The sequence below is a fragment of the Crocodylus siamensis genome, chromosome 1 (genome assembly GCF_052110815.1).
Source record: "Crocodylus siamensis isolate JL-2025a chromosome 1, ASM5211081v1, whole genome shotgun sequence".
Lineage (NCBI taxonomy): Eukaryota > Metazoa > Chordata > Crocodylia > Crocodylidae > Crocodylus > Crocodylus siamensis.
The window spans coordinates 394,931,652-394,946,055 of NC_143395.1; the positions used below are offsets into that span (position 1 = coordinate 394,931,652).

The window sequence follows — 14,404 nt, forward strand, 5'->3', positions numbered from 1 at the left end:
TAATGATTTTCCTTGGGTACATGTGTTGTAAATCCACTGAAGTGAATTTTGTGAATTATGCCAGTGGGCACAATGGCACAATTGAGGCCTGAATATATATAATATATATTGACTGGCTACAACAACAAGCTACATACCCTAGTGAAAAACTGGCCACATAAAAGTCAATGGGAGTTTTACATCAATAGGAGTTTCTTGTTGACTTCAGTAAGATTAGAATTTCATTCTGTATCCTGGTGAGACTGTCCTTCACAGCCAGAAATATACTTGGGTTGAATAAAATATAGAAAAATTATATAACCTTTAGATTTACCATTAACTCAATAAATTCTGCTGTTACCGAGAAAACCGTGCTTAAGTGTCTTGCTCATTGTATCTATACTATGATCTGCAGGTTTCTCAAGATAATGTTAAAAGTCTTATTTCATTTCATGATTTTTTCAAATCAACCACATGGTCTTTTCTGCATGTTTTCTGGACTTCTAATCTGGACTTAAATTTTAGAGCTGAATGCCAGTATGAATAGTCCATGGCACAGAATGAGCACATTCTGCTGGATATACAAACTACCAATCCTCTGAAACGTTGGGTTAAAAAAAAATCCATTTTAGTTGCTCATATCTGTTTTAATTGGCCACTGATTTAAAGTTTTTACCTGAGAAGTAAGAGGGGCACTATTTTTACAGAAGAAAAACTTGCAAGTTATATCTTATAAACAAAAGCTGTTTATTTTAAAAACATCAATTTTTAAAAGTAAAATCTAGCCTGCTAATAATTTTTTTTTTAGGGTTTTTGGGGAGGGGATAGGGGGCTGAGGGTTTAGATTCACAGTACGTTAGTGGTTGGGTTTCAAAAATTGCAGTGAAGTGTCTGTTGTTCTTTTTAAAATGTTATATTGGATCATAAAATTAGAGAGAGTATTATTATTTTAATAGTTCACTTTATGCATTAGTTGAATTTTATAACCCTGTCCTTCCCAGCCATCAAGTCATCCTCCTAACCAGTTTTTACCTTGTTTTATGGATATTATGTAACAGAAGAGAAAGAAGAAATTATTTTTGTGTGATGCGTGATAATTCTACTTGAATCTGATTGATTGTGGAAGAAGGATTTTTTTCATACTATGTATGCCATGGTTTTGAGAGGGGCAAAATAATGGCTCTGTCTCTATTGCAGTAATGGCAGTATATGAAACTGTTACCTGTTTCAAGGGATAGACATTTTAGTTAATCTGTCTTGTGATGAAATTTCATTTTGTTTTGTGGATAAAATAAAATGATTTTGGTCTGACTCTGGAAGCTGAGGATTGCCTGAAGGACACAAATACTGTGTGTTTTCTTGAGGTTCAGCCAGTTTTTCTGTGAGAGAAATTGTTGGGAGCCCTTCCACCTTCAACTTTTACCGAATACCAGTGTGCTTGGCAAATGGAGACCTCTGTGGAATAGTTATTGCTCAGTATCAGTGTTTTTAATATGCCCATTGTATCTGCATCTTTCATCTCAGAATATATAACTTCTGGGAATAATGAGCTTTATAAATGATCTCATCACAATGCAACAGTTAGAGGTACTCTAGTGTTAGTTTTGTTAGCTGTTTAGGGGAGAGATCTTGTATTTCTGTATGTTTAGAAATGGCTGGTGTAGTGGAATCCAGATTGAATCTTATGTATGTTGCTATACTAGAAAGGAACTAGGCCTATGCAAATAGGCAACTATTCGATTCAGATTTGGATTTGGCCGATTCAGATTCGGCTGATTTGATTTGGAGATTCAAATCACTCTTCTGATTCGATTTGGCCGAATCAATTCAGAAAAGATTTGGAGCCAATTCGGAGATATTCAGCAATTCGGCAATAGGGTATAATGGGGAATCAATGAAATATCTATAACTTTGTTGTTTTTTGCCTGATTCATATGAAACTTGCAGGGATGGTACCCTCTGCTAAGGGCATGATGTCTGCCAAGGTAAGACGTGTAGGGGTTTCTGGGCAACTGCAAAGTCTCAAAAGCAAAACTCATGTCGTGTGTGTGTTAAGCCACAGTGGGGTGAAGACTGCAGCAGTGGTAGTTCTTGCTGAGGCCACAAAGTCTGCCAAGTTTCAAGGAGATAGGAATAGGGGTTTCTGGAAACTGCACCTCCAACTGCTGACAAGCAAAACTCATGACATACGTGACACTGTGTGTGTGTTAAGGCACAGGGGGGTGAAAACTAAGCCTGCTAGGGCCTGCTGCAGCCACAAAGTCTGACAGCTGTCAAGGAGATAGGTGCAGGGGGAGTCTGGGTTCTGGGGCCCTGCAACTCTGGCCGTTGGCAGGCAAAACTCATGACATGGGTGCTTGTGGGACTGTGTGTGTGTTCAGGTGCACCTTCCTGGTGCTGGGGCCTCTGCACAACACGACAGTATGCCCCCGTGAGGCCTTCTCCTCCTCCCCTACAGCCTCGGTCCTGTCCACCACTGTAAATGACAGAAGGTAAAAATAACTTAGCTGGCTCAAGACCAATAAGACCAGCAGCATCAAATGTCCCCAGATAGAACTGTCACAGAGCCTTTCTTGTTATAAAGGAATTGACAGCAAGAAGTAAAGATGTTGTATTGGATATTGTGAGAGAGAGAGAGAAGGAGCCAGCAGGCTCCAAGGCTCCCAGGCCAAGCAGAGGGTCAGCAGGCCCAGGTCCACAGCCCCAAGGAGCCCAGCAGAAACGCCCCTTACCCAGGTGTGTTGAAAAGGGAGGGGCTGATATCTTCCCCACCGGTATAAAGAAGAGGCCGGGACCGGAAAGCAGCAGCAACGAAGAACCGGAAAGAGGAGGAGGAGGAGGAGGAGGTGGAGCAGGCCGGCGCACACTGAAGGGAACGCTGAAGGCGACGTTGAACACTGGTAGGAGCCTCTGGCAGAGAGCAAAACCCCAGTGGGGTTTTGGAGCCCAGTTTACTGGCCCCTGCGGGGCGTAGAACTGTTTATTTATCGGCCGGGAGCTGGCTGAGCCTGGCGGGAGAAGGGTACCATAATAACTCTAATAAAGGGGCACTATTGACTTTGGGGTACCATAGTCCCTGTAAAAGGAGCACAGTTCAGTAGTGAACTTAAGTTGTTAAAAAAGGAATCTTGTCAAGCCTTACAAGGAGGCTCTCTGAGAGCCAACAAAGGGGTGTTTGGCCCCTTGAAGGTCAAGCTTGAGTTGGAAGGCGGCTGCAGACAGACGGAGCAGCTACACAGATCAGGGGAACCTCCTTGGTTGTCGTGTTTGTTTTCATTGACCTTTCTTTTGTGGATTATCTGGGAGGAACTGAGGATACATGGCCGGACCAACCGGTTGGCCACCACCCGGTGGAACGGGCGAGGGTGTAGGGGTGGCGGAGCCCTCAGAAACTTGGGACCTCGCGAGACGCCAGGGAGACTCATAATTGGATTACACGCAGAGACATCTGAACCAACTCCATTAATATCAAGTCATGGCAGGCAAAACGTACGCATGTGAGACCCCAATTATAGCTGATGACACCCTAGGCAAGTGGCAGGCGGTGTCTGTTAGGTCCACTGGGGACGGCGATCCCAGACAGATATATGTTACTCATGGTGTGTGATGGCTTATCTTGTGTTTTTATGTTTATATGTTTATTATGAAAAAAACTGAAATAGTTAGAAAAATATATCTTAGTAAGCTTTCAGGTTGAAAAACCCTTTGTCAGGCTGAGGAAGTACGTGTAGTTGGTGTGCCTCCTGGTCCTGGATAGAAGGAATAGTAAAGAAGGCAGAGGCTGGCCTGGCATACAATGCAGGCAAGAAAACCAGTGAAAATGGAAATGGAGGCATCATGGGGTGAGGGACAGGCTGGGGTGGGGCGGTGTGGTGGAAGGGGGATTTCATAGACATTAGGGCTGGAAGGGACCTCGGAAGATCTTTGAGTCCAGCCACCTGCCCCAGGAGCAGGAAGTCAGCAGGGGTCATATGATCCCAGCAAGATAAACATCCAAATGTCTCTTGAAGGCATTCAAAGTAGGTGCTTGAACCACCTGCAGAGGCAGTCTATTCCAAACCTTGGGGACTCGGACAGTAAAGAAATTCTTCCTTATATCCAGCCTGAAATAGTCATGGAGGAGTTTGTGACCATTCAATCTTGTCATCCCTTAGGACTCTCTGGTGAACAGACTTTCCCCCATATCCGATGAGCACCCCTTATAAACTTATAGGCAGTCACCACATCACCCCTGAGCCTGCGCTTTTCTAGGCTGAAGAATCCCATAGCTCTCAGCCTCTCATCATAAGATCTGTTTTACTGACCTCTGATCATGCTCTCCTCTGGACTCTCTCAAGCTTCTACACATAGTTTTTGAATTGTGGAGCCCAAAACTAGACGCAATACTCCAGCTGTGGTCTCACCAAGGCTGAGTACCAGGGGAGAATGACGTTCTGGGATTTGCTTGAGAAGCATCTGTGGATGCAAGCCAGTGTTTTGCTCACTTTGCTAGCTGCAGCATCACATTGAAGACTCATGTTCATCTTGTGGTCAATCATGACCCCCAAGTCCCTTTTGTCCGTAGTGCTAACCAGCATAGCACTGCTGAGCCTAAAAGCATGCTGCAGGTTTTTCCTCCCAAGGTGGAGAACCTTGCATTTTTCAGTGTTGAAGACCATCAGGTTTTCTTCTGTCTATTTTCTGAGCCTGTCAAGGTCAGCTTGGATCATCATCTTGTCCGCAGGTGTGGACACTTTACCCCAGGTTTGATGTCATCAGTGAACTTGGCCAGTCTGCTTCTGATACCAATGCCCACATCATTACTGAAGACGTTGAAAAGAATAGGCCCAAGGATGGAGCTACCACACTCTGGGTCTGACCACAGAGCCAATTCCCCAGCCAGTAGATCGTGGTGAAGCTGAGGCCACAGTTGGCCAGTTTTGCCAAGAGGTGATCATGGGATACCAGATTGAAGGGTTTTTTAAAGTCAACATATATGACATCAATCTCTTCCCCCTTGTCCAGGGATGTAGTAGTGCAGTAAAAGTGCAGAGGTACCTGGGGAGTCAGATGTCCGGCAGGTTGCTGTGTGTCAGAGTTCCATTGTGTATACTGAGACCATGAGTTTCCTGATGCTATTTGTGTTGAGCCAGGTGAGTTATTTTGACCTGCTATCATTTACAGTAGTGGACTGGACCGTGGCTGTAGGGGAGGAGGAGGCCTCACAGGAGCACACTGACATGTCGTGCAGAGGCCCCAGTACCAGGGACAGCTCTGCACCTATTAACTTGAAACTTGGCAGGCTTCATACCCTCAGCAGAAGCTACCCCTCTTGCAAGTTTCATCTGGATCAGCAAAAAAACAACAACGTTATAGATATTTCATTGATTCCCTGTTATACCCTATGGCCAAATCTCCAAAAGGCGGAGTCGGTTCTGAATCTTTTCCAAATTAATTCAGAAGGTCTGAATCAATTCAGAAAGCCTAAAGCTTCTAGCAGTTCAATTTGGATTCATAGATTTGGCCTCTGAATCATCCAAATCATCTCCAAATCCGAATCACAATTGAAGCACAGCCCTAAAAGGAACGTATAGTCATTTTTTTGGCTTAAATCAATACACTTATCTCTGTATTCTAGAACTTGTGGTAAAACGTTCAGAGTTTTTTTTCACTGTAAGCATGAGCATGGTTCTTGCTGTTTGGTAACATGCACTCATTATAAGAACAGTGTCCCTTAAATCTGCTTTATCTTTTCTCCCATCAGAATAAGTGTGCAGCTTAGAGAGTAGCCATATAGGCATCCAGCTCCTAGCTCTGATTCTGGAAGCTGATGTCCAGTTTGCTGCACGCTAAAATGTGTTACCTGTTACATGTCATTTAAACAATGTCTAAATGCATTTGCTCTTTCTATTATAAACACATACCTTCTTCCTAATTTTCCATAGGTCATTTATCTTGGATAAAATATGCCCATATACTGATCTATATAAGATTCCAGATCTCACTTATCTTAATTTCTGATATCTTTCAGTTCCAAAGAGAGACAATAATACCACTTTTATACAGTATTGTCATCAAAAAGCATCCCAGCCACTGAGTTTCACAACAAGCTAAATAGAATATTATAGGAACCCTGCATAACAACCCTAAACAGAGTTTATAACAAGAATCAAGTATATTTAACTGAAATTATAAAAAGAATTTCAGGTGAAAAATATAGAATTACATGACCTAGTGTTTAGCCAAGATATTGGGATTTTTATGCGTATATACTAAAAAGAACTGATAGACTTGCCAGTGCCAATGATCCAACAGGCATCTTGTCAGTTCTCTGTGCAGTCATATAGTCTAACTTTTAGACCATCCTCATTAAAGATCAAGTTTTTTTCTCATTTACATAAGATCAAATTCACTGACATCAGTGTAACTTTGAGCAGAATCTTCCCCATCCTTGTAGAATATTAAAACTGTAATTAAAGCTTATAGGGGGCTCATTTTGTCCAGAAACAGAATTTGGCATTTTTAATGAAATTATTCAGCCAGTTAGGTAGGCTCGTGGCACCCCAATGAGGGATATGAACGTGAAATTCCATCTTGGTTCCTCATGACCAGGCCACAGGCGGCTCAAATGTGGAGGGGGAGTGGTTTTCCAGAAATGACATTATAGGAACTCTCAACATGGATGTTTTATATAACAAACAAAATGAATGAAAAAATAATGACTGCAAGAGGAACTTGCAGGGAGGGATTTTTCCTCTGAAAACATGCCAACTACCTTTTCACCACCTCATTTTTTCCTTCCTCACAAACGTTTGCCATTACGAGAAATCATAATTTTCATATTCTATGTCCATCTCATCCACCAAAATGGAGATGATCCTATCCTGTGTGACAGTGAAAGTTTCTCTAAGGTTCTCTGTCTTTAGCTCACATTTAATTTGTAACTCAATGAAAATTAAGCAGGAAACTCTCAGCCTTTTGCAGTATTGAACACTGTGGGCATGTATACATGAGACACTACACGTTGTGCCTAATAACACTGCACAGTAGCATGTCATGGCAAAAACCTAATTAATGGCCTACAGAGCAATATTATTAAGCTAATGTGCAGTAAGTGGCCCTAAATGTGCACCAGCACTACTGTGCAGTAACTTTAGGTTCTGCGCATTAAGTTAGTGCTTTATTAAGGAAGCGCTAAACTAAATGTGCATTATCTAAGACACATTAATGAACATGTAGATGCACCCAGTGTGTGCTTCCCCATTCTGTGCTTGATAAATGCTTTCCTTCTCACAATCTTTTCCACAGGTAGTCAAATGTACATACAAGCCACTCTTCCTAGACCATCACAGGTCACATCCCAAATATAGTTTTCAAAATAAATTTCAACCTATCTGTAGTCATCCTTTATTGCCAGTGATTTTTTGATTATAGCTAATAAAGACTTTTCTGTCTCTTTGGGGGGCTTTAGATTGTTTTTAATAATTCTTGACTGACTGGTATTAACCTGGTTTCCTTCAATATTTCTTCTTCTTCCCTGGGTGTCTGTTTCTGGCATCTGTCTCCCAGTCCTATCCTCGTTTGTGAACACAAGATAATGCATTTAAAAGGACACTGTCAAGGTATTCTGTTTATCATTTTCAAACTCTTTTACTCACAGTTGTTTATAACCACTCCACGGATACTTGAAAATGAAATATTTTCCTCTGACTAATATTCTTTCATTTTATAGTGTATACAAAATAATTTGTTATTTTGCCTCTTGAGGCTGAAGGAATTCTTTAGTTTTAGAAAAGGACAAATTAATTTTTTTAAGATAGAAATTTATTCTGGGATGAATTGCATGGATTTGCAAATGATATATAAAATAGTAGAGGTCAAATTTTGAGCCTGCTAACCTTGACAGTGTTCCTTTAACAGTCTTTTTTTATTTCTTTGAGTAAGTTATCTGTGTTTGAGACCTTATTACTGTATCCTCTACTAACCACTTGTTCCATGTTTACCTAAACTTGCGTTTGATGTAGGCCAGAGTCTGATTTTGACCTTTGATCAGTAATTGTAAAAGAAACCCTCCTTTTTATAATGAATGCTCCCTGCCTCTCCTTGCTCTTAATAGTGCATTCTTCATATTTTGGCACATGCAGTGGCTGCCATCACTCAGATAACAGAGAAGCATATATTCTCAGTTTGCATTCAGTTTATTTAGCTAGTATTAACAAAAACTATATAGGCCTATAAAATAATCATTTTAAATAGTTCAAGTTGGTGTGAATTTAAAGGGAATTTTTCAAGTTCTGTTAAATGCCACAAAAATCAGCCTAAAGGCCTTGTCGCTAGGGACGTGCAAAGCTTCAGATCATGATTTGGATTTGGAGATGATTTGGATGATTTGGAGGCAAAATCTATGAATCCAAATTGAATCACTAGAAGCTTTAGGCTTTCCGAATCAATTCGGAGCTTCTGAATCAATTCGGAAAAAATTAGGCAATTCGGAGATTTGGCAATAGGGTATAATGGGGAATCAATGAAATACCTATAACTTCATTGTTTTTTGGCTGATTTGGATGACACTTGCAGGAGTGGTAGCTGCTGCTGAAGGCACGAAGCCTACCAAGTTTCAAGGTGATAAGTGCAGGGGTTTCTGGGAAACTGCACCTCAAAATCCTGAAAGCAAAACTCTGGTTATATGTTTGTGTTAAGCCACAGTGGGGTGAAAACTGGACGCCTGCTTGGTACCTTCAAGTTTCATCCAAATCAGCCAAAAATAACAAAGTTGTAGATATTTAATTGATTCCCCATTGTAACCTATGGCTGTATCTCCGAATCTCTCCAAATCGGCTCCAAATGTTTTCCGTATCAATTTGGCCAAATCAAATAGAAAAACCCATTCAAATCTCTGAATCAAATTGGCTGAATTCGAATCCAAATCAAATAGTTGCCTATTCGTACAGGCCTACTTGCTACACAGTAATTTTTCTTGTTACATAGCTTCTGGAGCTCATAACCCCTAGATTGGCTGCACATTAACACCTTTTATGTGGCTTAAAGCACTTATTGTTTATCTTAAAGGTAGGCCACTCCAGGGCAGGATTATCTCTAATCCACCTAATTCTGCTCCTTCCATTAAGATGTGGTCAGCCCAGACAACTATTCCACGCAATTTAAAGTCCTCCAGCATCCTAAGATGCAGTAGCCTCTCCTAAGTAAGGGAATGCTGAGATGCAGCAGGGCCAGGCACAGTGCCCCCCCAGGTACCTTGGGCAGAGCAAACACCATAGCCCTGGAGTGGCTGGTGTCCATAGTGCCTCTTGGCACTGCGTGGACTGGCTTGCTGCTCTCAACACGGAGCCACCACAGTTTGACCAGACCAGAGAGCCCCAAGGCAGCAACTTGGTCCTGTAGAGCTGTGGCAGCTCCACACTGAGAGTCAGGGCTTAAGCCTGGCAGCCCTGCTCTCAGTGCAGAGCCACTATCAGCGAAACCAGAGAGCACCAGGGAAGCTGCTTCTTTGGGTCTCTCTGGTTTTTCTGCAACTCTGCCTGGTGGGAGCATGTCCTGTCCTTAGCTCCTAGTCCTGCCCATGCTTACCAAGCCTTTAATGGCAAGTCACCTGGACAGGTGAAGGACAGTTAGCGAAGGATTTTTACCTTAAGGTGTGACTGCTCTGCTAAGCCAAACAACAGTAAGCCAATTAATGTGTGCAGCTTTCAGCATAAGATGTAACAAGATCCTGACGTTCTGTTTAGTCACTAGTCTTGGTGGCCAGGCAAGAGATATTTCCATTAAAGAAAGAAGAAAGAATGTAAGAAACTTACAAAACTATAAACACAACTTTTGGGGGCTTATTTATATTTGATAAGCAAAGGGGAAGACAGATTGAAAAAGCTAAACTGAACCTGTCTCCTAAGTTGAATATCACATCAATCAAAAACTGATTGCTTCAGCTCGAGTGTACTCTTGCTGGGAATTCAGTGCTTCTACTAACAAGCTGCAGCATATTTTTACTACTTTCTTTGTCACCTTTTAAAGATTTCAGGGAATGTAAGCTAAAAGAGAGCTGGCAATAGTAAAAAATATTTTGCTTGATCTATGATAATAGATATAGAGTTAAAGGAAGAATTATAGTAATATTTTCAAACACTGACATGTCAAAAATGCTGATAATTAATACTGAAGTTGTCCCTCTTGCTTTTGAAGTCAGGCAGTAAATTGAAATTTTTACAATTTCATCATGATATCACTGTGCACACACTCAGGGCCAGCCCACAATTTTTGAGGGCCACCTGACGTGAAGAAGCCAGTGGTGGTGGCAGGGAGGGAGCAAGTGACCAGACGCAGGGAACCCCTGTGGTCGCAGGTTTCGCAGGATAGGATGGGCCGGCCCTGCCCGCGCATGTATTAACTGTATTTCTGACAAAAAGTATGCTTTGAAATAAGTCAATATCATTTGTGTTTTGTAACCTGTGTTGCAGCTGGGAAGGATAATGCGTGGACCATTTATGAAGTTTGTAGCACATGCAGCCTCTTTCACCATTTTTCTTGGTCTACTAGTCATGAATGCGGCTGACAGATTTACTGGCACTAACCTCCCACCTAATGAAACGACAGATAATGTAAAACAGCTTTTCAGAATGAAAACTTCCTGTTTCTCATGGATGGAAATGCTCATTATCTCTTGGGTAATAGGTAAATATTAATTTTCAGTTAGACTTCTGTCTTGCATGATGGCAATGGGGCTGAATTTCACTTATGTTGAAACCAGTGTTACATATGAAAAGCATACAGTATAGCACAACATCCTATTCAACATGAGTCACAGGCTTATGGTTTCAGTCTATGGGTTAATTTCTAGTCAGCAGAGATTAATTTAATTGTTTTACTTATTAAATCAGGAAACCTAGAGTAAAAATCTGCTTCTCTTTGACAGTTTGTTATTTGAGGCATCTAGCTTCTTACGGGCGTGCTGTAATTGGAATCAGAGCCACAAGTGCATCAAGTAATTCTTTATAGCTTTAGAAAACAAATCAGTATCTTTTTAAAACACAATCAGCATCTTTATTTTGTAAAATGTTATCAGGTGGATTAATATAACAGGAAGTCATGTAAATTATATAGGTTTTGGTTTCAATGCATTGTATAAATATTAATTGATTGATGACAAATGAAGAAATGTTAAATATTTAACCTATGAATTTTATTTTACTAATTATATTTATGTATTATAATTTGAAAAGCAAAACTCTACAGTGACTGAATGATATTTTAAAGTGATACATAAAGCACATAGTTAAATGTTCATAACAAATGGATAACTGCCATGACCATATACAGATAGGCATAATATTTTTAATTACTCTGTATAACACTTGAAGTAGCCCTAGCTGAAAAATAACGGAACAGTTTTATATATAAAAGGTTTTATGTATGTCTGTATGTATGTATGTCTGTATGTATAAAATTTATGTTGTATGTATGTATAAAATATATGTTGTATGTGTATATAGACATACACACACCAATGAATGTTGGAATAATTCACTAGTATTCACTAGTATTTTACTAGTGTTATCTAATTTACATGTATATAAATTAGATGACTCTAATGAAAACACTAGGAAATTATTCCAACATGCATTTTTGACTTATTTCTTTAGAACTCTAGAACCTTATTTTATAGTTTTAGCTTTAGCTAAACATATGTTTCTCATCTCCTATCAAATGCTTGCTCCTGGACTTTCCTGAAAGCTAGATAGCATTTATTCTTCTAGTAGATCATCTTCTAGCATGTAAAACAGATTTGTCACATCTGAAAAACAAAGTCATTCTCCCATGACATGCTTTTATTAATCATTTTTATTTACCTTTTCAAATGGCTTGAAAAAAGAGATTTTGGTGAAATAAGTGTACACTATTCTTGATATAGAAATCAGCACACCTTCCATTTTATTTTACCCAACAAAAAATATCTTTCAGGCAGTGGAATGGAGAGAACCACAAATACATTAATTTAACTTTTCATGCCACTGTACCAATTTCATGTAGGTCTTCTGGCTTCTTTTATAGTGACCAGCAAATATATTTGTTTGTTTATTACTGATCTTGCTTCTGACAGAAGATTTTTATTTATACTGGGGAGAACAATGAGAAGCTGACACTAATTACAATTTTAAATATCAGTGAATTCACTATAAGGTAGTAACATGTTACATCAGAGAAGGGAACTTTGCAATTAGTTAATGAGTGTAAATCAAGGGTCAAAAGTTCTAAAAAATACGAAGACTATGTGACTGAGAAATACCATGGACTAAACTGAGCCCAGATAAATGAAAGGATTTCTAAAATTTTTCTTAAGTTTGCATTGTTCACAAATGCAAGCTTGAGCATATGTAGTTTCTGCTAATATGCCAGAACAGTGACATTTTTATATACATTATTGTTTTAAAGAACTTTGATTGGTAACTAAGATAAACCAAAATTTGTATCCCTTAAGTGCCAGTTATGCTTTTAAAATATGTGGGACTAAAGTATGACAATTTGAGCACAGATCTTGTGCTAGCACTTTGTACAATAGTAAATATCATGTGGTAAGGAGGGTTTTTTTTCCATTGAATTCACTAGGGAACTCATTTAAGTAAGGTAAGCAAGGTTTTGTCCCAGTCTAAATGGGCAAGATATTAGGAGGTATTTAGTTCCCTAACTCAGATTGGTTTTGACGTACCTCTAAAAATCTTGCTCGAAGCAGCTCTATTGTGATTACAGTAGTTCAGTTCTTCCCATTAGGTCTGAGTTGGGCATCACACATAGTTAATATGTTCATTACTTTCTGTGAAGTCTTTGAGTTACTAGAATGCATAATCCAAGTCAAAATTAAAGTAAAGTTTTTCTTAAATCAGCTGTATGGGGTTTTCAGTTAGATATACTGTATAGGTAAAATGGGATCTCTAAGGATAGAGAATAAATAAATGTAAAAGGATTGCATGACTGATTTTGCATTCACTTAACTGTTGAAAATTAAACAGCTGAAGTGAAGATGTATCAGCATAAAGGTAGAATGTGAGAAGAATTAAGCTTTATGTGTTGTAGTGGGGAAGACATAATTAATTATCCTGCACTGTCTGTATGAATGTAAGATTTTCACATCAAAAAGGGATTCAGAATATATAAGCCAAAATGCTTTACAACGCAACTGCTGCTAAGAGGCACATCATGTTCATAATAAAATATTGAAGGGGCTCAGCACAGAGCTAATGATTTAATACAGCGTTTGCTCTGTTCTGTCATACACAGGCATGATATGGTCTGAATGTAAAGAAATCTGGTCTCAAGGACCCAAGGAATACCTGTTCGAGTTATGGAATATGCTTGACTTTGGTATGTTAGCCATTTTTACAGCTTCATTCATTGCAAGGTTTATGGCATTTTGGCATGCTTCCAGAGCCCAGAGCCGTTTTGATGCAAATGTGAATGTGAAGGATTTGGCAACTGCAACATTGGATCCTAGCATAAAATACTACACTTTGGGTGAGTTGAATGTACACAATTTAAGATTTAATTTTAGGGCCAGAAATATTTCTGTCTATATTAATAGGTTTCTAATTCTTTGTTTACAGACTCTCCATCAGACTGGACTAGTTTTTTCCTCAGTCATATATTTACACTCATCATTACACTGTGCCTTCTTTCATAGGCATTATATTATGTTTGTTTATAGCAGCACCTCAAATCCATTTCTTATAGCTAATCTGCTTATGTTTGGCACAGTAGTTTAGTGGTTTGAGCATGAGCCCAGGAAGTGAAAAATCTGGATTCTGGGCTCCCTTTGCCCTGGAGGGACTCTTTTTTGTATCTCTTCTTCCCATGAGTATTCCAACTACCATATAAAAACCTAAGGAGAGGCACCCTCCTGAGACGGTTCATTTTTTAGCTATGGAGTGTACAATATAAAATGCACAAACATTCCTGAAGGCAGAGCCCAGAACCCATGTTTTTCTCTCACTGGGCCACAAAATCATGTTTCCATTTTCTCGCTGTCATTCTGACCACATGAATCTTTTGGTTTTGGTTACTCAGTCTCTCAGGGACTAGGGACAGACATTACACACAAATTGGTTTAAGTGATCAGAAACTGGTTTAAGCCTGTAAGAAAACAGATGTTTAATGCACATAAACCAGTTTGAAAATGGCTGAAACCAGTTTAAGATAAACCTGGTTGAATGTAGTGTCAGACTTAACTGATTTGGGTCAAACCGGTTTATGAAATGTCTGTCCCAGACCCCTTCCTGGTTTAAATTAATCGGAGTCCCCCAGCATCCTGGCATGCTCTCTGGGCTGGGCTCTCTGCTCCAGAGAGCTGGGCTGGCCCCGCCCCTCTGCTCCCTGGCTGCAGCTCCAGCAGAGAGGGCAGCCACAGCAGAGTCTGTCTGGCTTCCTCCTGCTTCTCCCCTCC

General features: G+C 39.9%; 1 protein-coding gene across 2 annotated transcripts in view; it reads left to right on the forward strand.

The window, feature by feature from the left end:
• The window catches only part of TRPC6 (transient receptor potential cation channel subfamily C member 6), a 191,461-nt gene that overhangs the window by 134,851 nt on the left and 42,206 nt on the right, over nt 1–14,404 (forward strand). The window contains exons 5-6 of one of the 2 annotated variants that reach the window (XM_090030204.1): nt 10,431–10,644; nt 13,246–13,479. In XM_090030204.1, the coding sequence (XP_089886330.1) occupies nt 10,431–10,644; nt 13,246–13,479 (448 nt within the window). The remainder of the gene's footprint in view (nt 1–10,430; nt 10,645–13,245; nt 13,480–14,404) is intronic. The other variant, XM_090030210.1, reaches the window with a different exon arrangement.